Source organism: Cotesia typhae, unplaced genomic scaffold (genome assembly GCF_013202065.1).
Source record: "Cotesia typhae breed Kobodo isofemale line unplaced genomic scaffold, CoteBio_Ctyphae contig_22, whole genome shotgun sequence".
Taxonomy (NCBI): Eukaryota; Metazoa; Arthropoda; class Insecta; order Hymenoptera; family Braconidae; genus Cotesia; species Cotesia typhae.
Window position 1 is genome coordinate 6749593 of NW_027423728.1, and position 27933 is coordinate 6777525.

At 31.5% G+C, this 27933-nt stretch overlaps 2 protein-coding genes across 3 annotated transcripts in view; one reads left to right on the top strand and one right to left on the bottom strand.

Annotated features, from left to right (window-relative positions):
• Qin (tudor domain-containing protein qin) overlaps window positions 1–27933 on the top strand; it is a 95781-nt gene that overhangs the window by 1569 nt on the left and 66279 nt on the right. Inside the window, exons 4-5 of the mRNA XM_074237899.1 lie at window positions 197–400; window positions 476–556. Coding sequence (XP_074094000.1) covers window positions 197–400; window positions 476–556 — 285 coding nt within the window. The remainder of the gene's footprint in view (window positions 1–196; window positions 401–475; window positions 557–27933) is intronic.
• LOC141524194 (uncharacterized) lies at window positions 347–27073 on the bottom strand. 2 transcript variants are annotated; one of them, XM_074237907.1, is made up of 4 exons: window positions 26825–27073; window positions 3666–3910; window positions 1865–3163; window positions 347–1258 (listed from the first exon to the last, which is right to left on the bottom strand). In XM_074237907.1, the coding sequence occupies exons 1-4, from the start codon at window positions 26862–26864 to the stop codon at window positions 902–904; spliced, it is 1941 nt and encodes a 646-aa protein (XP_074094008.1). In that variant the 5' UTR covers window positions 26865–27073; the 3' UTR covers window positions 347–901. The 2 variants fall into 2 exon arrangements, with proteins under 2 accessions (XP_074094008.1, XP_074094009.1); XM_074237908.1 differs by lacking the exon at window positions 26825–27073 and adding an exon at window positions 6915–6936.

Sequence of the window (27933 nt, forward strand, 5' to 3'; positions counted from 1 at the left end):
CAATTAAATTATAAATTAAAATTTTTTTTCATATTTTGTATTTATTTATTTTTTAAAATAATAATAACAATAAGTAAATAATTATTTTTTTAAAGGATCTTGACTCAAATTTTTAAATGTTAATAGAAAATACAAATAACTATAATAAATATTTTTTTATAAATTTTTCATAAATACTTTATTTTAATTTCATCAGGTACATCAGCACAAAGTAAATAAAAACCACAAAAAAGTGGTAATTAATCCACCGAAAACAAATGAAAAGTCTAGATCCTTAACGTGTTCAATACACCTGACAAATTGTCTCACAGAATGGTGCATCGATTGTAAAGAGCCTTGCTGTGAAAAATGCGTCGCCAAGAGCCACAGCTCTCACAATCTTCAGCTTCTACACATCATGGTAAGCATTAATTAAATTATATCGGATAATTAGCTACTTGAACATTTAATAAAAATACTTGATAAATTTTTTTAGAATCAATTGCTGCAGGAAGAACTCCAGGACGTTTATGGCAGAGCCGGAGATATGCTGAACATCGTTTACGCGTCCCAGTCGGTGAGTCACTTTTTATTAATATAAATAATCCATGCCCAGCTTTTTTGGATAAATAATTTTATTTAAAAAAATGAAAATACTTAATATCAAACACGATAATTACACTCAGTCAAAAAAATAAAAACCCACCACCGATTAACAAAATAGAAATTAAAAGTAAAAGGTACTGAATAGCGCTGTCGTAGATCCAGCTTTTAAAATAAATCGTATGACTAGAGATATTAACGAATACTCAATAAATAAAAATACCCGTTTAAATAGAAATAAATTTTAGGACAACTCGAAGAAAAATAAAAAATTAATTTAAATGGCAACCGCGCAAGATCCAACTGCTTTAAATTTTGTTTATTCTAGCTCTGGAGCTGATTCTTGCTCTAATTCTGGCTCAGGAATCTGAGGTTTTTCTTTTTCTTTTTTCTCCATAGCTTTTTTTAGTTTTTTAGCCTTGAGCTTGGCCTCCATCTCCTTGAATTTAAGCTCGAGGTAACGGTCAACTTCGGGACCGCTAAAGTCCTCCGGGAATTTCGGCATTACAGGTAGAATAAATTTGTAGAGACGTTCGTTTAGGACGTACAGCTGAGTCGTAGATTCACACTTTACATTGAACCACCAATCACACGTCAGTGCTATTTGACTGAAGATTGTTCCGTTTGGACATAAGAATGATGATTTTCCACCGTTTAAATCACAATAATGCCAAACCTAAAATCATTAATTGTTAATTATTCATTTATTAAATTTTTTCAGGTTTTATTTATATTAATTATTAATTTTTTTATCTAAAAATTTCATTTTTAAAAAGTTACTTTAAGGGGTTACATGGGTTTCCTCTGGGAAAAAATCGTCTATTTTCAACAATTTTTTTTTAATAGAAAAAATGAAATATATTTTAAAAATTTATTACTATCTTGAAGGTACATGTTTAATAAGGGATTACTGAAATTTTGAAAAAAAAAATATTAATAACTCTGCTAATGTCACGTCATTTCCGGCGTGCTCTCGGAAAAAAGATTCGTTCGCGTGATCAGTAGAACTCTTAGCAGGATAATTTGGATTTTTTTTAAACTGTGAAACCTACATGGGTTTCCCCTTAAGAAAATTATTTTATAATTTTTTTTTTTAAAGAATTTTTAATAAGTTACTTTAAAAAGATTATTTTATAATTTTTTTCAATGACTTTAAGCGTGCAAATTTATTGAAAAAAATTTTTTAAATCATCTAACTGACTACTATATAGTCAAAAATAACTCTTAAGCTTCAATTTTTATAATTATCACTAAAAAAAAAAAAAATTTCAACCAAACTTACTTGACATCTAGTCGCAGGATCCCCAAAGAACCCTTTGTACCTCTGATCCTTGCAGCTAAAGTCCGTGACAGGTATATCCGTATACGTCGGATAGTCAATACCAGGTTTCCCAGTGGTGACCCCAGCCTTGGGATTCATCACCACTGCAATCCCATCAAGGTAATTTTTCGGGGGAGTCACTGGCGAGTTTATTTCCTGATTAACATCTTCAAGTTCTTCAGCAATCTCGTAAACCGACTCCTTGTGCTTAAACTTGTTCGGCACGTAGCTCGGACTGGTATTTTCATCAATATCCTGAATTAGAGGTGTGTAGTATTCGATAATATTTTTATTCTTGAACTGAGTTTCAGCACTACCGTAATCCGAGTATTCAGCCGGTTGCGATTTCGCGTTATTGCGATCATACAAAATATTGGGTTTACCATCGTTTTGCACTGGTGAACCAGAAGCTGGAGGTGGAGTTGCAGTGAACCGCAAGGATTCACCAGCAATAGGAGCTGGAGATGTTGCTTTGTACCGCATTTCAGTAACGACTTTCGGCCGCGAGTACTGGGGCTTATGTGGCTTGTATTCTTCGTACACTGCTGGCGAAGGAACCGGAACAGAAACAGGGAGAGAAAGTTTTTGAACCGACGAATTGTCGCCAATATTGTGCTGCTTCTTGGCCCCGTGCAATAAAGCCAGTATCTCAACCAGCGTTTTAATACTAGAGTCAATATTGTCTCTATTTAACATCTCGGGCAATTGATTAGTCAATTGTAAACTTTTAATTAAATTTTCTTCATTTAATTCTCCACTGTTTCTTGATATGTAAATAGGTCTATTTGTCGGCACTTTAGTGGGATGTACGTGGGATAATTGGTGCTTCTGTTGGTGTTGAAGCTGATGTTGATGCTGGTGCTGATGGTGGTGTTGAGGTACAGGACCCTGTTGATAACCCGGCTCGACTTTTACGTACCGAATGGGCTCGTAGTCCACAGGATAGTACTCAGAGTTAACTGTGGTTGGTTTAGGTCTTACGTAATCGAATAAATAGGAATCCGGTCGTCGGGCTTGTTTTAGTTGCGATGATTGCGGTAATACGGGGTTGTACGGGCGTGGGCGTTCTTTATAGTATCGCGTCTCCGCGATCGGGCTGGCGGTCGTTATTTCTACGTAAGGTCGTCGGTTGTATTCCTGGTAGCTTCGGTCCTCGTAGTTTAACTTTGAGTTGTAACGCACTGGCATGAAGTAATTAGTGTCACCTCCGATGTCTTTTGGGTTGAACTGCACTGATGGGATGAATTTTGTTTGGTGGTCCTGAAAAATTTTTATTTATAGCAAATAAAAGAAAAATTGTAATTATTTATTTATTTTATTTTATTTTATTTTTTTTTTTTTCAATTAAGAAACTTCTGTTATGAATTTTCAATTTTATAAGTAAAATTTAAATTTTAATTATTTGAAAATTTATTAAATAAAAAAAAGAATTTTTGATGAAAATATTCAGTTTTAAAAAAAAATTTCTTACGTTTTAATTGATTTATTAATTATTATTTTTTTCAATAAAAAAATTACTTTTTTACATCGACATTAAAATAATTAATAAAAAATCATCAATACTGTTTTTCATATAATAATAAATATTTTTCTATTTAAAAAATTCAGACCAACTTTTTTTAATCTTTAAAAAATTTTTTTCTGTAACAAAAACTGAAAAATTTTCAATTTTTCAAAAAAAAAAAAAAAATAATTTATAAGTAATTTAAATAATTTTTTATTACTAAAACTGTCAATTATTTGTAAAAAGCCAACTTAATACCTTAGCAGCCGTACGTATCGGTTTCCTCGTCGGTTCAGTTCGCTGCCTCGCTGGTTTCCGGAGCACCGGCTCAACAAACTGTCCATTCTGATTAACATAATTATTAGCAACATAATAACTCATATAAGGTATTAGCCTTCTGTATCTCCTGATGGTATTCTTAAACTCCTCAAAATTTATCTCATCCAGATCGTCCTCATCCGCGGTGACATTTAGCGCCCTAACCTTTGTCCCCGCAAGAATACCTTAAAACAAATAAAAAAAGACAAATCAGTCAAAGCTTAAAACTTTAACATAATAAATTTCTGTACATATTATGAATCATAGTCTAGATAGAATAAAAAACGAAACAATAAAAATAATAAAGTTTCCGACTTTTCCGGTCATCCGGCGAAATATAAATTTTCTCGTGCAGTAGAAGAGCTTTCAGGATGACTATAACGCTTTAGGATGTCATGCCAGGGTAAATAAAGGTCTCGGGGTTGGTGAATAGTCGACTAGCTAGAATAAATTACAATGAAAGCTCATATTCATCTACTATCTATGTGGATTTCATTGTATAGGAAGTTTGAGTGATACCTTACTCTCTGCTATTATATACCTATTATAATATACCTTGAAAAAAAGATTGGTGTGTATTTAAAACACTTATACACATAAATTGAATCAGAAAGTTTTCATTTTCATTTTCATTTTCAGTCCTGTCTCCTCTCAGATGACATGAAACACACGTCCGACAGCTCTCGTCAAACTAAACTCAGATTCAAACCGGGTCTTTTTACCTAAAAATACATGCATAGCAGCAGCACTATCTATTACTTGGGCGGTGTAGATATAGAGTCACCATGAATTTTTATAAACCTATTATGTGGCTTGATGTAACAAAGCCGAGTACGTGAGTCGGCGGTCTGTGTCTGGTCCCTCAGCTTCAGCCTCAGTTTCATCATCCTCCATCCATCCATCCAATGTTTTATTTTATTTTATTTTAATCTTCATTTTCATTTTTTAGTAACATCAAAAGGATGATGCGTTTACAAAGCTGTTCGTTTAACGTTTTATAATCTATATTTTCGTTTATCTTTTTAGTGTTTATGTGTGTCCGGGCCAGGGAAAATGCCGAGCAAAGCGAGCAGGGTGTAGAGAACTGGGAACCCCCCCCCCCCCCCAAATAGAGAATTGAGAGTCGAGAATGTATACCTATAGTTTTGTTGTACAGAAAAAGGATAAAGGAGTAAAGTTGAGTGAAAAACTCAGCGTACCTGGAGCTAAACTCGACAAATGCAATTCGATTCTGGACGAAACGAGTCTAGAAACTCTTTCGCCCACTTTATTAATCCCGTCGGGTGGTCGTCGAGTGTGATTGAAAATTGAACAAATCCAAAAAGCGCGTGCCTTTATAGGTGACAGTCTCCATTCTCAATACCAGAAATTCTATAGCAGCCCAAGCTTTAGCTTTTACGTTAAACTTTTTTAGCTTTTTTTAGCTTAGATATAATATAAGTGTAATGCATCGATGTGTACACGGACAATATTTAAGAACTGAGACATTTGTCGGCGATTGATGTAAAAACAGTTATTTATTGACAGAGATATGCTCTATAGTATTGAAGGTCTCAATTAAAACGGAATTGAATTGTCTGTGGCGATAAAAAACATAAAGGGCAATCCTATCTCGTCGCTGGTCGGCTTCACGGACAGTATTCGTCGATTGAATTTTTTAAAATGCTGTATAATAAACGAATGCGGAAGATGAAAAACGTTTTTTGCTGGAGGATATTGGCCCTTTGTCTAATTTTGTCTCTCTTTGACGCTTTCGATGGGTCCAGTTTCGGTTTGCTTTTTTATTTTTTCTTCATTTCAATCTCTCTCTGACTCTGGCTCTGGTTCTCGGGGTCTATTTCTGTCAAATGCTGTCTATTCGCGATAAATTACTCGATAGCAGTAACTCTTTTCTCCACAGCCCGATTGGGAATTTTTAGGGGTAATCGCGAGCCAATGAATTACTCTTTCGCGAGGCAATATTCTATGCCACGGTCCTCGTGTATTTGTATCGCTTTTTTGTTATGTTTGCTGTGAGATTAATAAATTTATCTGCCGTGACTAGATTCTAACCGTGTTACTTGATCACTGTTTATTTTATATTTTATTATATGTAATTTCATATCATTAGTTATGTGTTTATATAAATAGGATTATTTTATCAATGTATTATGTTAGCTGGTAGTTGTATTTATACTTCGATAATTTAATATTTTTTAGTTAGTTTTTATTGCATTGCTTTTTTTCAATTAGAGTTCATTCTAAATTTTTATTGTTGCTTTTTTTTTGGGATTAATTTATTTTAGAAGTGAAATTTTTTTTAACAGAATAAATTTATCAGTCACAAAATTTTTAAATTGAACTTGAACAATTTTTTTTAAATTATCTATATTATTATAAGAAGAGGCAAAAAAATGTGGCTCTAATTCATAATATTATAAATTTTTATTACACTTTTTAGAACATATCTTTCCAATTGGCATTAAATCAAAAAGCGCGCTATAAAAACAGAGAAAATTAGTAATCAGATCTTCCATAAGATGAAAAAGTTAAAAACTAGGAACAGGAATTAACCATAGAGCTATAAATTGGGAGAAAGTTAGATGAAATTAGAGGTTTAATGTTGTAACGTCCGGACTGACGAGTAAAACTTTTGGACTCATACAATCGTAGAATTGGCCTCACGCCAAAGGAAAGTGCGAGTCTGCAAAAGTAATCGCGCTCACAATCCACAATCCACAATCTCAATCTTTTTTTTTATTATTTCTTCATTCGATTTATTTTCCTCGATCATCATCAATCCAATCCCTATATTAAGTTCCTTTAAAACGATAAACCAACTATTGCTTTGCTTCCTTATTTCAGCAACGTCCACTTAACTCTTTTATCCACCTTAACTGAGCTCGTGGGCGTCAACACGTCCGCGGATTTAAAATCACGTACGTTTGATATAACCTTCCTTAAGGAACAGAATAAATAGAGCAGCTAGTTAGACCTTAACCATTGTTGTTCTTGTTCTTGTGTAATGCCCTCTGTTTGATACGTGCTCCGACTATTTGATCAACCGCGTCTTATATTTATGTGTCATATCCCATTTTTTTTATTTTCAAATTTTCATTAATTCTCTCTTCATTTTTTAAGGTGAAAAATTTTTAAATACAATTGCAAATTACACGATTCGAATCGAGGTAAATCCCATGCAAATTATACCTTCCATTGACCATTATCTTTTTTTTTTTTTTTAAATAACACCGTATTGAGGAAAAAACAATCGCATTCACTTTTGTCAATTATTATTAAACACGCGAGACGTCACGCGACTTAGGATAGAGAGAAATTGTTAATTCTTGTTCTATAACAGTATAGCTGCATATTACATGTGCATACGCGACTAGATGCAGTAACGCAAAAATACCCGCATATTTAGAATTAATTTCCGCGAAAGTATACATACAGTTCACAATACAATAAACATTTAAATAATATAAAAGGATTCTTTGTATTGATATGTGACCTAATCAATGGTATCGCGTGAGTGATTTCAAATTACATTCAATGAGACTGTTGATTCGTATAATATTATAATTTACATAAAAACGTACATTACGTGTAATGTACATCGTTATCTAAATAAAAGTATTATTTATTACAATTACATAAATTGAAATAAATATTTATTATGCTAATAAAGACTCATTTTTTATTTATAAATTTAATTAAAGTTTAATAAATTAGTATTGTACGTTTTTTTAATAATAGGCGCAATAACGTTTATAATTGTAGAATTTAAATTGAGCTTATGTATGTTTGAATAGGAGGATTTATTTTTATTATCATAAAATAAAGGATTTACGTATTATTTCATCGGATTAAGTTATGTAGAAATCGTAAGTCGCTTTTTTTTTTTAGATTTATAACTTTAAAAGTGACGGGGTTTTTTTTTTCAATTAAAATTTCAAGTTTTTAGAATCAGAAATTACATTTTACACTATTGTAGAATTATTTGGACAACTGTAATTATTATAATTATTGCAATTTCAACTGAATAAGTAATTTTAATTGGTGTTGAATAACTCGAGGCTATAAATTTAGACTCGGATTACATTTATCAAATGTTATTTAGTTTATACAGTAAAATTAGCCATAAAAAGTCTGAATTAAATTTACAAACTAATTAATAATTTTTTTTCAAATTTAATATGGCATTTTTTAATACTTATTTTACAATTGAATAATTTTTAAGATACTTCTTATGTATTTCAAATTATTAAATCTTCTTTAAATTAATAGACAGAAAATTTTCACTTCCGTAAATTGAGATTTAATAAACTCAATACATTTTTTTTTTTTTTTTTTTAAATATAAAAACTATATTTTTTTTATATTGTCACCGTTCATTATTAATTTTTTACTCGCACTCTCTACCAACATTTCTCCGGTTATTTTAATAATTCCATTACGCTTTATTCCGCGCAATGTAGTCCGCTAAATAAGGTTGATTATAATTAAAAGTGATATCATTAACCAGTCACCTCTTTTTATATTTAATAGTCATTACAGAATTTATTTCACTCAAGCACCTTGAAACGAATATTAATTATTTTTTTCACAATTATTTAATGAGTTTCTGTGAAAGTTATCAAACGGATTACAGTTAAAAATTCTTAACAATGGGGCAAGTGCCTTATCTTGTCCGCCTAGCGAAAGTTTTAAAGTTTAGTTAAGTATACATAAATAAATTAGATTAGAAAATGGTACTATCACAATACAATAAGAATAAGAATTAAATTTTTTTGTCAGGTCGATAAAAATAAAGTAGAGAGGAGGTGAATGTATTAATTCGTTATGACGAATGTTACTCAAGAATTATTTCCGCGGATAAATTTGCCGGTTCACGCATGAATAGTTTGATCGGACGGACGGATGTTTAGCGAACGCTCTTGCATGTTGTTATAAGGATTGCGCTTTCTATTTTACTTTTGCTGGACTTGGACAAAGTGACAAACTTTAGTGTGTAATATTTGAAATTTATAATGATTTACTTTACAAATATTATCATAGTAATAATAAAATTATGCTTGAAAGTATTTTTTTTTTAAATATTTGATTATTCGTGTGAATTTTCAACACATGTGAATCTTAAAAATTTATAAAATCAAGTCGATCATGTTTGCATTCATTTAAAATAGAATTAAATTTTCAAGAGCTTTCATTTGAGTACCCACAAGCATTTTGATATATTTTTCATATATACATATATATAATATATATAAATATATGAAATATTGATGTGGGTGCTCAAATAAAAGGTTTTGATGAGTATAATGTCGGGATGAGCTTATATCTTTAAAACTGTCCATAGCTTACAACATACAAGGTCAATAAAACAAGAACAAAAATAAGTTCCTTTAAATTTGTGAATGTGTGTTAAGAATCACTTGAATTCAAAAGTTTTAAACTAACAGTATAAGACACAGGTGTCGTATCATATCAAGTAAAGGGAATTATAGAAAGCCTGAAAGAGAAAGGGGTAAGGAGGGAAAGGCTCAGTGAGAGAAAAGAAAAGATGGTAATATATATAATGATCTTACATGAAGAAAAAGAAAGAGAAAGATATTTTCTGAACACGATGTGAGTCTGGAGGAAGATCGAGTAGAGAACGAATAGAATCCTAGATCCTAGACCGTTAACGGAAACTCACGTGGCCAAAAGTTATCACAAGTCTTGTAGTCTTGATATAAATTTGATTCAACATCCAACCAAAGCTTCTCAACCGAATCATCCCGACAACTTGAATTTGATTGACTAGTACTTCTCCAGAATATTATGTGTGACAGACTCAGTAACTCGTGATACGAGTACCTGATTTCGGTTTTACTTTAATATTATTTTGAATTTTGAGTTTACTGTTGCTACTGAGTGGATACGATTTCATCATACACATGTATTATTTAGATTTTTATTTCATTAATTTTACTTTCTCCCTTTCTCAATCAAATTTTCTCTAATTCAATATAAATAGACCATGTGAGTTGAATTCAATGGTTAATTCTTTTTAATCCGTGTTATTTTATAATTGTGTTTTAGAAATTGTTTTTAATTTACAAACTTTGTAATTTTATTTCCAATTTTCAATTATTTACCATTGTATTATCAAAAGTTCATTATACGGCGGCTTACAAATTTTTTTCTGCTCTTACAAATTTTGATATTCGTTTTTCCAAAACATTTTCTTCTCGCATATTTGTTAATGAACCTTTTTTTTACTTAAAATTCATAAAAAATTCTTCTGCAAAATTTTTCACAAAAAAAAAATAATAATGAATTGAAATCAGACAGAAGTAATTGTTTGTAGAGAACAATAAAGTAAGAGAAGCAGAATGAGTAGCCTGGCGAGTATCTTTTGCGTATTTCCCTTTTATTTAATCACTAAATCGAAATTTATGCCTTTATACCCTTTGAATCGGTAGAATCGTTTGTATCGTCAGCAAGAGACTGCGGTTGAAGTCCAGTCATGCGAGCCGAGCCGAACAAGCCTGTCTATCCTAGACCATTGGAGGACGAGATACCGAGCCGTAGGAGCAGCCAGAGCAAAGGATACCAGGATGCTAGAGCTGCAAGTAGAGAATATTCCCCAACATAGAAATAGGAGGGTATTACACACAGACTCTTGCCTCTGCTCTGCTGCCCGGAGATTCGATACCGTTGAACCTCCAGCATATCCACCAGATACTCGAGAATCTTCCGATCACAATCTCCACCCCTTTTGATGCATTTCCATTTTTATCTATTTTATTTTTTCTTTACTTAAACCTCTCCTGTTTGTTTTTTTTTTAATCTCCGCACTCATGTCACCTTTTCTTCCGCTCCGAGCTTCTCAGGAAGGACCGACACTCCGTACCTTAGATTCTTGGATTGTTCGGTCTTTAATTCTCTTCCTGACAGCACACTAGAAAGGAATAAACTCCTTACTTGCATTGTCTGTCGTCCTTATTCTTCACTCAGTATATCCTCAGTACAAAACAACTCTTGCAGCTCAGCCAATAACCCAACCGTGAGGACAGAAGCCGTGGGTCCATTTAGTACTCGCGCAAGACTGGACACCTTTACAATCCTTAGAAATCTTTGTTTTGTCATTTTGCGGACTGTTTCTCCTTTCCTCAATTGTTTTAATTATTTTTTTGTCTCTAAATACTTGGATTATTTTTTGCTCCTCTGCTCAGTTATTTACTCTACTAAGTTTCCGGTAAATTAATAGACAATATTACTCTGATATCCCGAGCAGAGGTAATTTGAATTCTACTTAAAACCCTCGTGTATTCATTAACTCATGTATAGTGTTATTGAAAATTAGTCAATATTGGTTAGTTTATTCCCCAGGGGCTTAGTGTAACCGAAGATGTTAGTTATAGTCCGAAGTAACAAAAGGTTTGCTTTAGACCAATATTTGTCTTTTCAAGTAACATCCGATTGCCAACGAGATTTCCGTTATTGATTCACTTTGTTGCTTTTACTTTTAAAGTAACTGTTGATTTTAAGATTTATACAAATTCTATTTTTTTTTATTGAGATAGAAAAGTTTAGAAAATATTTTTATCTCAAACTTTTGATGAAATTTTGTGAAAAATTTTTTTTTTACTTATTTTTAGATAGAATTTTAATTTTGAACATTTTTTGTTATTCTGTAAAACTAAAATTATCTGAAAATTTAATTAAAAAAAAAAAACTTTTGCATGAAATTTCATTTTTGATAAAATACATTTTTTTTTTTTTTTGGTTTAAAACTTTTAATTAACTAAAAAGTCTGTACTGGTAAGACGTGTATTTTTTAGGAAGAGATTTCAAGTGAGATATATTTACGTTACAATTATTATTGTATGATGTATTTTGTGATTCTCTGGCGTGTATGACGACTGAAAACTATCCAGTTTGCTAACTAAAGGTATTTTGTGAGGCAAAGCTTATCCGTCATAACGTTAATTACGTCGCCGAAGTGTGCTACGTACCGTGACACGTAATTTTCCTGGTATAAATATATATATATATATATATATATATATATATATATATATATATATATATATATATGTGTGTGTGTGTGTGTATGTGTGTGTGTGTGTGCATAAATATATGTTTATGTATATGAGTGTGTGAATGGTATAAGGTACAAACGAGCTGAAAATGAGCCACCAAGCGCGTCGTGGGGCTTTAGAAAATGCCATGGGGACTACATAAGAGCCTCGAGTATTAGTTGTTAGACATAAGCACAAAAAGGTTATATTAAGGCTCCTCCGAATATCATCTCTAATCATATGATACCATTATGGTATTAAGGCTTTACAAAAAATTAATAAAATCTTTTAATTATTTAAGTCTAGACCGTAAATATACGATAAAAGGATTATTTAAATTCAATAATATGTTTTATTGACTGTTGATAAATATTTATTCAATGTTGATGATTATTTGTTTTTAACTATTGACGTTTTTAAAGATATAAGCTCATCTTGAAGTTACACTCATCAAGAGCTTTCATTTGAGTATCCACATGCATTTTGATATATTTTTGATATATACATATATATAATATATATAAATATATAAAAAAAATGATGTGGGTACTTAAATGAAAGGTCTTGATGAGTGTAACATCGGGATGAGCTTATATCTTTAAAAATGTCAATAGCTCACGGGATACAAAATCATTTATTTAATTATTTAATTTAATCTTGAATCAAAGTAATTTATTAATCAGTGCATGAACATCAATCAGAATTTTTATCTAAAAATATAAATGATATCTAATACACTATAACTTTATATAAAAGTGATACTTAAAAATTTGAATAATTATTCGCGTCAACGATTTTTCTCTTTTTATTCAGTATCTTGCCGAGTTGTCACCCTCTCATTTATTATTCGTACAATGGTCGAACGTATCGTCGACTCGCACAAAACGACTTGCCGTGAGAAAAATAAAAATAAAAAAAATAAAGAGAGAGAGAGTTTTGCTAATTTGGATACTTTTCTTCAGTTCGTACGTCCATCCGCTGTGATAACGATACACTATCACAGTCTGATACTTGAGAGTTTAAAGAGAACTAGCGAACAAGACCCAGCAGAAGCACAAAGTTCTTGATATTTTTCCGCCTTACCGAATCTAAGTGTTTGCAAATAAGACGACAATATAGGTTATTATTATTCCGTGAGTTATTGTTGTTATTTTGACTAGTGAATCGTTTTTACTCAATTGCGTTGGGTATGTTTATACTGATATTTCATTTTTTTTTTTTTTTTAACTACAATAATCGACAAATTTTATAAAACTTCAATTATTTAATAACTGACTGAATTTCGCTCTAATTAAATTTTTTTCTTACATAAATTTTAAAATATTTAATTTTAATAAATAAATTTATTAAATTAAAAAAAAAAACGCATTTGTAAAATGTATTAAATTATTAATTATTTAAAGAGTTGATAACATAAAAGATGAAATAATATAATTTTCCGAGAAATTAAAAATTGTAATAAATTAATTTTTACTTATAAAAAAAATCACAATTTGAAAAATTTAATGCATTTAAAAAAAAAATTAATTTCTATAAAATTAATAATAGAAAAAAATAATTTTTCTCAACCTTGATTGATAGATTAAAAAAAAAATGAACTCTCGAAAGATTTAAACTGCAGACATTTCTATAAACGAGTAAGCCAGTAGATTATGTGTCTGAACACCCACGAGAGTTGTCACTCGTTATAATATCCGTAGATACTAGGTAGTTGAACTAGATATAGGTAAACAAGGCGTATAGATCAGCGTAGAAGTTGTAACAAGTCTGAGGTTTAGACGCGTAATTCAAGTTTGCCGAGGTGAGAAAGCCACCTTGTTGGGCCGTGGGGGTTTAACGGGACACGGTGTGCATAAATGCTGTATATCGTTGCCAGTTTCCAGACTAATACTTAACTGCATAGATCAGAGATCCTAGATCACAGTTGGCTAGATTCATAGACAGATGAAAAGCTCGAACAGGCGGAAATGAAGACACTGCCGGTAACAACAGGATTGAGATAATGTAGATAGAGAATGAGTTGAGTAAAAACGAGGGGTGAGTTTCTGTTAGCTATATCTGGTTATTGCTTGTATTGTGGACTTTGAGTTTCGGTCAGTACCTCGAATATTCCAAACGTAAATCCTAAACTCCTTGCTGCATAAACTATCAAGCTGAAGCTTTAGACATAACTGACTCTGTTGATGCCAATTAATAATAACCCGCCCCTTTCTCTCCTTTTCTCTTATCTTGTCTCGTTACTAATTAACGGTGTCTCAATATATATACATATACATCTACATTTCTATCTACAACCTCATTGTCATTTTTGTTCTTTTGTTAACTTGCTTATTATTATTCAAATAAATAATTATTATTTTAGATTTAATTACAAACTCTTACTTTTACGAAAATTGTTATATCATTTCATCATCGTAATAATATTATTTTTATTAATAATTACAATGTCTATAAAAATAGATTAATAATTATTATACACAAAAAAAAATGACAAAATCATAATTCTTTTATTTTTGAATTAGAAAATGTTTTTTAATATCAGAATCATTGATTATAATTTAATATATTATGAATGAATTGTTTTTAATCCATTCTAAGTATTAAAAAAAAAATTATATAATTGACCCACTTCCTAATTTAAAACTTGATCAACCAAAAACTAAAAAGTCTATCTCCATTAATTTATTTAAATTGTTTTGTTGATGTAAAATTGCACCATATTTACCTGTTGCATATTAAGAGGCGGATAAAAAGCAGAAAAAAAAACAAACTAAATGAAAAAAGAAAAAAAAACATAATGGTTGGTTAAATTGCCAGAAAACGGGAGCTTTTAAAGAAACTCAGCTCGACGCTTCAATTATTACTACAGCGGAGCAAAAGGGAAATTAAAAATACTAAAAAAATGAACTATAAAATATATATAGAGTATTATTAAAACATGAATATTAATTAACTTATAAAGGAAAAATTGTTAGGAATAAGTAAATTTATTTTTTTTTCTCGAATAAAAAAAATATTTCGATAATTTGATTTTTTTTTTTTTTTTTACTAAAAAGTATGATGAAAAATTTTTTCAAAGCTGAAATATTTGAAGAACGTTAATCCGGGGAATTTAAAAAGTAAGAAACAAAAAGTATAAAAAATAAAGAATTGAGGAGGAGTATCATAAAGAAGGAAAAGTATTTGAATGGAGATTAGAGGGGATGAAAAAGTATGAAGAATAATGACAGTCTAGTGAAGAAGTAATCAACTTTGTCGAGTCGTTCGCGCGAAAGATCCTGACGGAAAAATTGTAAGACGCTGAGAAAAGTAACGGAAAAAATATAAATAATAATAAAAATGATAATATCTGCTGCTGAAGAAGAAGAAGCGACTCGAGTTGGAGTTAAGGTACTTGAAGAGAATAGATGATAAAAAAAGTAGTGGGTATGTTTAAGTGAATAAGAGAGGAATAAGTTTAAAATAAAAAGTATTAAAGTTCCGGTGCGGAAGTAACAATAAGATAAACCGTTGAGAAGGTGTATTATGGTAATAGAAGGTGAGAACACTCTTCCAGTCTTCCAGTCCAGGATAAAGGAATAAAGAGATAGAAACTAAACCCGTGATACCGTGTACGTCTGCCAGCTTTCGCTGTACCCGGACAAACAAACTATACAGATAGATATTATTATCTGGGTGTGAGAAGGGTGTGTGACGAGTTTTTAAGGGGAATATACCGTAAGAGCAAGAGCTAGACAGAGCTTTTAAATGGAGAAGGGGACAACATGACGCCTAGGATACGGCACGCGCGCGACTACCAGTTTGCAAAGATTTCCAGGACGAGACACCTACGAAAGAGCCCCTATGCAACCTGTTACACTTTGTTCTAGGCTTTATCTCTAGTTCTGCCTCAAACTCACACTCTCTGTCTTTCCCTGTATTGCTATGCTCTACAACTTCATCCTCACTCAGTCTACGGTCTACAGGACCTTAAGCTCCGATATCGTTATAATCCGCTTTTTAAATCACGGCTTTTTATTTTTTTTCCTTTGATAGTTATTTAGAATTTTTTTATTGTAAATCTATAGAAGGTAAAGGGTCAAATTATTGACCGTGGCTCAGTTTTATTCTTGCATTAAAAACTTGGACATACCATAGAAAAAAAAAATTTTTTTTTAAAGCTTTAATATACTTTGTATCTAATTTTTTAGAATTGAAATTTATTTGTACTTGATAATAGAAAGCAAAAATTAGTTTTTTGAATTTAAAACTACAAATGGATTTTCCGTGTTTAAAATTCAATTTTCTAAATTTTTTTTTTATAATTTTAAAGACTTCATTTTCTTAAAATTTTTACAATGAAATTTTCATTTTTTTATCTATAGATAAAAAAAAAAAATTCTAGATATTAGACTAAATTATCTTGACTCAAGTATTTACAAAAAAAAATTCATCGTGTACGAAATATAATTTTATTAGTTCAAGTAGACTTGAAGCTCAATTTAAATTCATTAAAATTAAATTTATAAAAATTAATAGAAAAACAGCTTAAAAAAAAATGTAAAAAAACAATAATTTTGAGTTTATTACATAAAAAGTCGTTAATTTTAGTACTATCCGGGTAAGAGCTCGTCTAGTTGCCTGGATATAAGGGCAGAGGGGCAGAGGAGAGGGTTGGTAGGTGGAATAAAGCTCGCAGAGGGTGAAATAGAAAGCTTCAGAGGGAGTAGGTGGGTAGTGAGTAAGGCCGCAGACTAGCTAGACGGAAGCTGCTTGGAACGCCCGGGACGCGCGATCGTAAACTTTAATTGCAAGCTCGCAAATACGGTTCGAGTCTCCGTTTATATCGAGGCACCGGGAGTCGTAACACCAGACCGTTTCTCGTTCGTCTGTCCGTCGATTTTACCCAGCTGCAGTTACGAGCGCGATCTTTTGGCTCTTTTCCTCTTCTGGTCTAGTCTCTGTTTCGTCTTCTGTCTTTCGGCTCTTTCTCATTCCGTCATGTCTTCCACTTTCATTTATTCCATTTCCGACACACTCTGTATCAAGTTTGGCTGTCGACGCGTTGTCGCCACGGCTTCATCTTCCCTTCGTTTCTATACAAAATAAAACTCCATACCACGTTCTTATTTTCCCTCGTTCCAGCAAGAGCCACTGGAGAAGATACACAGGCTCTGTCATGAGTTTCAGTCAAGTCTGCTCTTTCTGCTTCTGGTTAGTTCCAGGACCAGCGAAATTCGTCAGGATAAAATAAAATAAGTCGGACGTGTTACGGAAACACATTACCAGACGTATTTCATTCATTGCATTACTGAGCTCTTGATTGTGTGCTGTCCCCAGGGAGCTTTTTCCTACTGGCCATTTTCTGTCCTAGGACTGCAAATAAACCCTCAACGCCAAAAGTACAAAAAATTTAATACAAACAATAAATTCGAATTTATCGATTTATTTTTAAGAGATTTTATTAAAGGGAAAAGTTTATGATTATTTTTAATTATCTAGAATTGATGTCAGTAAGTGTAATTAAAAAAAGTGAAAAGTTTGATGATAAAATTTGCAAACTGGGTCACGCCCAAAAATAGCCAATTGGAATTTTATGGAATTATGTTTTTGTAATTTAATTTACATTGACTTATAGAAACAGCAGATAATTTTATTGATTATAAATATTTTTATCTTAAAGCAGTATTACATTAATGGTCTTTTTATATGTAATTAAGTCATAAAATAGACTAATAAATTTATAAAATTTATTTATATTTAATCAGCCGTCCAAATATGGCAATCATATTTTACATTAAATTTTACATTACAATTAAAAGATGTTCTCTGATACTGCAGTTTTATATTGAGATTAAAAATATTGAAAAATCATTAAGTCAAAGTTCTGTTATTTATAGTTCGTAATTATCGGTCATGCCTGCGTAGTAGTTTAAATGAAATGAAAATTATTTCTTACCTCAAAAAAAAATTTTTTTCTATAAAAATTCACTGATGAAGTAAAAATAAATTTCAAAATTAAATAGGATAAAAATAATTGTAACGAGAGAGCGTTAAATACTTAGCAAGTGCAAGTATAAGACAGCTAAGCAATTGAATGTAAGTTTAAATTCTCGAGCGACTCAGTAAGACGGTGTGAAAGGTTTGCTGTAGGTTAGTTAGTTGGGATGCGAGTTAATTGCGTGCTCCAACACCTGTTAATGGGAGCGACTTGACTGTCAGGCCGGCAGGTATTTACCGTACCTGGAACAAGGCATCCGGGTCGTTTGGCTGCGGTGCCGGGGTAGTGCAAGAGACAGCGGTTGTCAGATGTGTGGCCGGGTGGTGCCGGGACTCGGCGGCACGTGGGACCAAAGAGTAGGCCGACTACGTGTACGTAAACGACGCGGGATTTGAAACAACCGGATAGAAATAGAGGAAGAGGGTGATCACGGTACGGGAAATTAAGGCCGCGCAAGAGGAACAGAGCACGAGAGAGAGAAAGAGAGAGAGAGGGCTCATTTCTATCCACCGACAGAGCAGAGGTTTGGTGTGGCTCGAAACTCCCACACTATACCCAGCGTGAGCCAGAAACTACTCGGGGATAGTTAGCACGGGTAGAGAGTTGCAATCTGTTCCCGATGGGGCCCCCGTTGCAAACCGTACGCCGTACCAAACACTGTGGTTACCACTTTACAGTCCCTCGCCTCTGTAAACTCTCAGCCCACCACCCTTTCCACCCTTTTCACCCTTGCCGCTTTACTCGGCACTACGCTATATTGTCACCCGAGTAAACTAAAACCCAAAACAGCTTTTATGTATTTTATCTCGCTTGCCTTTACTCGTTTTTGCTCACTTCAACTTCAGAGCTCGTTCTTCTTTATTGGAAAAAAATTAACTTCATTCAAGAAAAAAATTATTGAAACAAAAAAAAAAATTTTTTTTTAATTTTATCATTTTAATTTAAATTAATTTTACTTGATTAAAAAAAAATTAATTTTTTTTTTTTTTGGAGAAAAGATTTATTAATTAATTTATTTTTTATTCATAAATATTTTAAACATTAACATTATTTATTAATTAAAAAATAATACAAACCAATTCGAAGGAAAGAAAAAAAAGTTCAATCTAAAAAACTAGCTATAAATTAAGCCCGCAAGCTCATCTTAATCTTAAAAGCGCAGATAAATTCTTTGTAGGTAGAATTAAAAATTGCGGTTCGTATTTATTATTTGTTCAAGTAAAGCAAAGTCTGTTGATTAAAAAGATCTGAGAATTTAAGTTAAAAAGAGATTAATTATAAATAATGATTATATAATAATCGGATGGGTTCAAACAGCAATTTATCTCACAATAAATCAATTACAAGCCTGTCTTTTACATAAACAAGAGCGAGGCATGCTCGGTTGTAGGAGTGACGAGTTGGTGTGAGTCGAGCGCGGTCAACTTGTAGAGCCTCTACTCAGTGAGATAATAAACGGAAACCAAACGTTGAGTTGAGCTTAATGTCCCGTGGACAGCCGGTTAAATGAGGTTGGACTAACGTTGATAGACCGGACATACGATTGACGTCCAATGTTGGTCCAATGCTGCTCTTGCTCCGCTGGGTATAGGTATTACTATGTAGTAAACACGACCGACTGGACACTGGACACCCAGAACACCCAGGACACTGAGAGGACAGTTCAAGACCTCGCTACCAGCCATTCGTGATAATTATACCTCCTGATAAAAGGGATTGCTGGATTTTAAATTACAATTAACGAAAAAAAAATCCACTTGATTCAAGAAAAATAATTTCAAAATTTAATTATTGATTTTTTTAGTTCAAAAATTTTTAACAATTAATAATTTGTCTCATATGTTGAAGTTTTCACGATATATTTATTACGTTTTAGTATTGCCGGTATTATTAATTTTCATTCGCTTGTTTCTCGAGTTTAGTCATTGATAAAAGAGATTACCTCTTTCATTTGACATTTAATATCACCCTACTCTACTGTGCTTTATTTACTTGAAAAAAAAAAAAATGTCTATTTTTATTTTTTATTTTTAGGACTTTTAATAATTTTTCACTATACCCAGCATCAAAGTTACTTTCAATATAATATTGAAAGCAGAAGTCTCTTGAATTGTGCATATGATTATTACTTTATATTTATTAAATTTTTTTATCTCCCTCGTTTTATCATCTCTGTCAAAAGGTCATACAGAAATAAAATGACTCCCGGGCAATGTGTAAATACAGGAATATAATAAAGACCAAAAATAAATGCAAACAAAACGAAAAAAAGAAATAAAAACAAGAGTAAAAGCCTTCACAGATTTTGAAATAAAACTCCGAATTTTTTACAGTAATTTTTTTAAAAAGAAATTATTTTACAGAAGACAAGAACTAAAAATTAAACAAGCTATTTTGTTGTATATTTATTTGTTTATTTACTCAAGTGCATGTATATCTATGTATACTTTATTTGTTACTTTTATCTTTTATGTTATCGAAAATTGTTTTCTCGTTCTCGGTGCGCGTTTATCCTCTTTGATCCTTGAACGAAGCCCGCTAGTGCTAGAGGAGCTTCCTCTTTGAGGAAACACGTTAAATGTTTTCAGAGTAAAAAATACGGAAGAGTAGGTGAAGAGGGGGAAAGAAATAAAAGGAGTTCAGAACAGTGCATTTTTCTCGAGGGTATAGATCTTGGATTGACGCGAGTAAATAAAAGTCGTCGCGAGATTTAAATATAATATCCAATGGAACAAAAACTAAAATTATATTGAAGAGTCTGAGACGAGAGAAGGAAGGGGTGGGAAGCTGGAGGAAGAGGATAAAGAGGATTGGTTGTCGTCGAGGGGTATAATATTTTGGCTGAAGGATATCACGTGTCATAAAGCGAGTCATTTCGGGGACAGCCGAGAACCGGGTGGTCTCAACGTTATTATATATGTATGTATGTGTAAATTTACCTCGGTTAGGTCAAAGTGAAAGACCATGAGACAGAGGGATGGACAGCGACGGACATCACCACGGCTTGTGGCTGAAATATATACGAGTGAAGGTTCAGGCCACTTGAATTTATAATTCTCGAGTCAATTTCATCGCAAAATGTTTATTTCTTCAGGATGTTATTTCATAATGTGTCTATTATGTAAAGGTCTGAGTCAGTAATTTAGTCTTTATTTTTGATTATTGCAATGAATTTTTTTTTTAATTTATTTCATACATAGATTATTGTTTAATTTTTATTTAGATAAATTAATTGGTTCCACGACTTTTTTTTTTTATTTGTAATTATTTCTCATGCTATAATTACTCAGTAAAAATTTCGGAGTCAAGAATATATTTGAAAATTAAAAAAATAGTGTTTTGTCAAATTTCTATCAGATTTTTGAGCTTGAAGAGCTCAAAAACGTAATAAGTGAAATTTTGAAAGCTCAAGTATGGAATTAGCGGGAAGTTGCAGGGGCAGCCTTTAGGGTTAACCGTTTTCTTAATTTTTTTATTTACAAACAAGGACTAATAAGTATTTAATTAATTTTTATTAATGTAATTGATTGAACTTTTAATAGCAGATCGATACTTAATTGAAGATGATTAAATAATCAACAATCAATTAAGTTGTTGATCTTTATCGAATCATTCAAGAGTAAATGATTATTAAATAAATAAATTTATCAAGAATTTGATGAAATTTTTCTAAAAAAAATTTTCTTTACAGAATTTAGATTTAAAATAAAAAAAAAAAATTCAAAAGAATTTATTTTGTTTGTTTTGGTAGAATCCAAATCGGTAAATAGTCGAAATTCCTATCATACATCAGGCGTACGATAAATACATTGAATCTTACCGTGATTGTTATAACTAGAATTTTATCTTTTTGCAATAGCATTAATATTTAGGCAGATATATATATATATATATATATATATATATATATATATATATATATATATATATATAGATAACTCGTACAGAATATAAGTGAGAAAGATGCCGAGTGAGTATAAGCTCTCTTGGAACGGAAAGCAACCCTAGACTCCACCATTGCGCTTACTGTACCCTGCAGCCAATCGTTCACTCATCCGCTCATACCTAATTAGCAATCCGCGGTACACATAATTCAGTTTATGGATCGCACGTGCGAATTTACCTAATGCACAGCTCGATTATACCAAATGCATAAATACAGTTACTATCTCTTGGCTGTTACCGGCTAGAGATTATCAACGCGAGACCTCTGATTCTATTATCTGTCCTTTCACCCATTTTTGTTCCATTTAATTAAATGTTAATTACTAATCATTCTAAAGGGATTTACACTTTTAATTATACATTATACGTCGGTGGTTATGTTTCTCATTTCAAATTTAGTTTACGCAATAGTACTTTTCATGCTCCGGCAATCATTGATTGAGTTTTTTATTTTTATATCATCCGATGTAATTGCATTTAACCAATCACTTAGCGTAAATGTATACTAACTAATAATGATAATAATAGTGGTTCAAGTAATCATACCATGCGATACGATACGATAGTAATTATCAATTAAAAAACACAGTAAATACGTACCGAGTGTGGTAAATACAGATTGTTAAGTATTGAGTGGTTAGTAATAATTTTTTTTTTTTATTTTTTATATTTACGCTCCGTGTGTTTCATACGCAATATTTCTACCGTCGGATATGTCGTTAACTCGACCTGCTCGCTGAGAGTCATGGGAAAATTTATTTTATTATTTTTAATATTAATTTTGCTTAAATTATTCTTCTAAATCACAATTTGTAAAGAAAAAAAATTTTTTTTTTATAAAAGTCAAAATTTTTTTAATTCGGAAAAATTTCAATTATTTCAAAAATTTTTTTTTTTTAAAAACTTAATTATATATTCAACAAAATTTCTATTGAATTAAAATTAACATAATTTTCGATCAAAAATTTTTATTGTAACAAATGTCAATTAGTTTTAATTTCTACACAGAAAAAAAAATGATTTTGAATCAAGTATATAATTTTAAAGAACTTAATCTTCTTGATTTAAGGAAATTTTATTTGATTCAAGACAATTACGCTCTTTTAAATTATTTTCTTGGCTCAAGAATGTTTCCCTCGAATCAAGTTAATTTTTTTTTTTTCAGTGTATTATAAAAAATTTTCATAAATCATAGATCATTAAATCTAGCCAACAACTAAACAGAGTACCGTAAAAATTCCGCCATTATCCAAAGACCTATACGCCAACAAAAGCCTTAATGTAATGATTAAAAAAGATTAAACCCGCCAGTCTATTGTCAAATCCAGAAATCAAGTACATCACATGCAATCATCATCACAAAATCAAGTACAAAATAATTACGAGGATAGTTTGTGGGCAGAATGTGGATAGCGGGCACCAGTTGGTTTAGTCGGTTTGCGATCAGGGAATACGTTATTATATGACCATGCGTTCTGCTTATTACCTTGGTCTCCAGTTGTCGTTACGTGCTCACTTCAGCTCTATCTAATCTCTCTTTCTCTCTCTCCAACGTAACTTGCATCCTTCACTTGTCCTCTGCTCCGCGTAGCTCTGCATAGCAGACTCCAGACTCCGAACTAGATAACTCACTTCTATTTGGACAATCTAGAGCGACTTGATGCCCCACGACCCGAGATACCGATGCGACACGAGTACCCGAGTTGAAACCGCACGTGCTTTGATTCCTTTCGCCAGCTCTCTCGCTCTCATTTGCCTTCTGGCTCCACTTTGTCATCATAATATCAACCCTCATCATATTAACTCACCACTACCACCGCCACCATTAGAACACATCCATACAAATATATATATATATATATATATATATATATATATATATATATATATATATATATATTTATATTTATATATAAATAAAAAGGATCCGTGGATTATTTGTGTAGAAATGTTACGTGACGAGCACGTGCAAAATAAGATACGTAATTTAACAGAATCATCAGAAATCTCTTGTTGATACACAAGCTAACGTCACTTTGTGTTGTGCTAAGATCACCTGAAACGACGCAACTCGACTCGAGGTAGAATAAATTTATTTATGAGAAAGTTTAGACAGTAAATAATTGAATAAAATAGCATGTTCTGTTCTTCGTTGTATTCTCTGTTCTTCGGGATCAAGATAAATTAATTACTCCACCTCTCACTTGCTATCATTATGATAGTTTTTTATTCTCTGGGTTATAGAATTCTCTACTTCTTCAAAATTATCTTAATTACTACTGGAATAATGATTTAATCTGAATTATATCATTTAATTAAGTACTCGACTTTATTTTGATGATTACTGATTTGTATTATGTCAGGGTGATTAGTAATTGTTTATACAATATCATTTATACAAACAGGATGTAAAAAAAGGTTTTGAAAAATTAGATAAATTTTATTTTTATCGAAAAAATATTATATATCAAAAATTATTGCTAATAAGCGATAGTACACTAAAAAAAATGAACTTGAAAAATTTTTTAAAAAAAGAATTTTTTTCTTGAAACAATTTTTTTTTTTTTTTAAGTGCACAACTATTCTAATTTATCTCTTTAAATTAAAAATATTAATCATTTAAATGCTAAAGTTACAAATTTAAACGTCAAAAATGATCATTTTAATACGCAAATTAAAAGTTTCTTGACTGTAACTAAAAATCTACGTCATAATTAAAAAAAACTGTAAACCCGAAAATTAAATAATAAGTAACTAAAAAAGTAAGCCGCAGTATCAAAAGAATTTCCCAGTGACTTGGAACGAATAATAAAAATCAGTACACACAAGTAGAGAATTTAAAACTGACAGGACTTGCAGCACTCTCCTCCCGGTAATACAATTTACCCGGGTGATGTGTCGGCGGTACATAAATTTTTATGGTGATCAGGTATGTACTATACACGCAAACCGTCGATGCATCAGCCCCTCTATATCTACGCTCCTCACAGCGTCTCCAATAAAACTGCCCCCGTCTAACAATTACACACACACATAACACACTCGCCGGATGTGTCGCAATTTCGCCAGGTACCAGGAGAATATCGCAAAATTAAAAAAAAATAAAAATATAAATAAATATATTTACAGACATATACAAAGTGCAAAGATAGAGCTGAGTGTAGACGTAGACGTGGTTAGAATCGAACAAATCTGTTTGTACACTTGCCTCTATTCTCACCCTCACTTTACACCCCCAGTAAATTTCTTTTTCCCCGTTTTTGTTATCTATTCCCTTTGTTACAATGCCAGTCTATCACCGATTCACCACTCAGAATTTTTTTTTTAATTTTCTATTGACTGATTGTCATTTTTTTTTTTTTTTTTTTTTTTAAATATAAATTCATCAAAATTTTTCGAGTCACAGTAAAGTAAAAGCCAGTGAGTTAAAAGTTAAATAAAATTTATAAACTGAGCTACTCTTTGTATACAACTTGAGAACAATCACTAAGTTTTATTTGAGTCAGGCACAAAAATGACGAGGAAACTGAGTAGTATTGCTAAGAAAAAGCTTTTGCTGCCAGAAAAGTCGACTCAGCGATAACGTTTCGCGTTTTATGTCCTCACGGCTACATGCTACATTCCCTCACATGGTAAGAACTTTAATATGTCTTGTATGTTGTGTTGTGCATAGACCGTATAATGGTCCGTAAATGGTATATATATGTTTTATATAATAATATATAATAGAGGAATTTAATGATCAACGTGACTGACTATTTTCAGTTTCTTTCTTTTTATTGCAAATTTTTTAATTTTGATGAAAAACAAAAATTTTACCCAAAAAAATTGATTGAAAAAATTATAAAACTTTTTACTCTACAAATTTATTTATATTTATATTGTTTTAATAATCACAAAAAAAAATCATAAAATAATATAGATATTTATATCGACAAAAATTTATATGAAAGTTTGAATTAAAATCACAGTGGTCTGTCATATTGTCTGAGACCTATCATTTTATGCAAATAAAAACTAAGACTACGGTTGATTTCCCTGGTGGTGCTCATTCTGCAGAACAACCACGTGCAGGTCAGCGATATCTAAGGGGACTACCAAACATTGTCGATGGGAATTCTCGGTTTATATGTGGAGAAATTTTTTTTATTTATTAATACACATCGTATTATATTATTTGAATCTAACAGATGTTTTAATTTTTGGTTATATTAAAATTTTAATGACCAAATAAATTTCCCTAAAATCAGCGACAACTTTCTTTTCAATTAAAATTATCTTGATTTTTTATTTGAGTCAGATTATAAAGTAAAAATTCTAGTGAAAGTCCATGGCCTCGAAAATCAAGAAATTTAATGGCTTATTTTCAGCCGAGAAATTTCGTTTTATCAAATTCTTTCATTAAAACAGAATTTCAGAATAATTAATTTTATTTCTCTAAAATTTCAAAAATTTTTATTCTAACTTTAGAAAAAAAAAATCAATTTTATAAGAAATTCCAAATTGATTTTTAAGAAAAATCTTATAAAAAATTGAATTAATTTTTTTTTCTAACATAATTTCCTCGTTGTTTTAAAATTAAAATTAAAATTCCATAACCACCCAAAAAGTAATTTCGGCGAACAAAAAAGGCCCGAAAAAGTATCAATCGCGATTGGATGAATTTATCGACTATATACACCACTGTAGTAAGTGAATAATTTTCCAAAGCGGGGACCATCATCTCCGTGTCCCATTGAAAATGATTATAACCCACCACCACCGCTCGGGATTACCATCGATGTGGATTAAATCGCACGAACATGGACGCACCCCGAACACGCGTAATCCCCGTGTTCCTCATCCTCCTCCTGATCTATCTCTACCTCTACCACTATTTCCACCCCCTCCAAATATATATATCATAGATAGCAGCTATCCGGGTTTTCATCCGCGTAGTACTTCTCTCGCATTATCACCCCCCGACAATTTCATCGAATGATCGATTCCGTTTAAACTCGTAATCGTCATCCTATAAATATTTCACAGTAGCAACACTCCATCAGTCTCTTTGACTACACTATCGACTCCCTAAAAATAATTTATCATTTATAATTATATTATCCTCCGAAAAATGTACTCACCCACTATAAAAAAAAACGCTAAAAAATATTTGTGAGTCATCACTAATTTTTATTTCAAAAAAAAAAATCACTCTGCTTTATTCACATTCAATAAAACTTTTCAATAATAAAATGGAACTTGTTTTTAATAAAAAACACTTGTTTCTATTTATAACTCTATTTCTTGTTACAATTATTGATTTATCGCTATTGTTATAATTATGACTTTAATTATAATAATAATTATTATTATGGAACATGTGTAGTCGTCGAAACACTGAACAAAGCACTGATTGATTTAGCGAGTGTGAAGTCGATGCGGAAACTGAAGTCTTTGACTAGAATACGAGGCCTTAGTAGTCTCATGTGTCTCGAACCAAGCGTGGGCCTTTCTCGGTCGCTTTGTACTTGTATGTTTGCTGCATATGTGTGTATATAAATATATACATCGGACTTTACATTACCTGTTGTATTGAGGAAATCAAGGAGTAGGTTTCGAGGTAGCGAGGCCGAGGAAGGAGAGGAAATGAAAGGACGTTTACATTCGCTCCCACTCTTTCAGTTGTGCTCATCATATTTTTGTTTTCATCCACTCCGTAAAATTAATGAGAAAAAATTTATTTGCAAAAAAAATTTTTATTATTTTATAAAAATCTTTCATGTGCAGGCGGCCGGGCGCGAACCCTCGACCTCTGGCAATACCGTATTGTTTGAGAGAGATAAAAGTGAATCTTGGTTATAAAAATAATGAGTAATAAATAATGAGTATAATAGTTTGTATTATATCATGTGACGCATTCAAATTGAAAGGGAAGACCTTCGGGTGTGTAGTGCTGAATTGGAGCGTAGTAGTTTCACTTTCTGAAAAATTAATAAAATAATAATACTTGATTGCTTAGCTTCTCACGGTCATGTTATATTTTTTTTGCATAATCTAGACGTTTCACTAGACTTATTGTGATGAACATGATCACAATAAACACACATATAATTTAATACTTTTTTAGTATATTTATGTGCACATTTATCTTGTATATTTGTTTGCATGTCAGCAACGTGTTAAAAACACCGATTTTAAAACTGACAACAGGGCAATTATCCTGCTTATCACGCACCTTCCTTTGTTCGAG

Excerpts from the sequence above, each read along its gene's own strand:
- LOC141524194 (XM_074237907.1), bottom strand. The coding sequence starts at position 26,864 with ATGACTCACAAATATTTTTTAGCGTTTTTTTTTATAGTGG. Across the intron at positions 3,911-26,824 it reads AGCGTTTTTTTTTATAGTGG|GTATTCTTGCGGGGACAAAG; the intron begins GTGAGTACATTT and ends ATTTGTTTTAAG. Across the intron at positions 3,164-3,665 it reads CGATACGTACGGCTGCTAAG|GACCACCAAACAAAATTCAT; the intron begins GTATTAAGTTGG and ends AAAATTTTTCAG.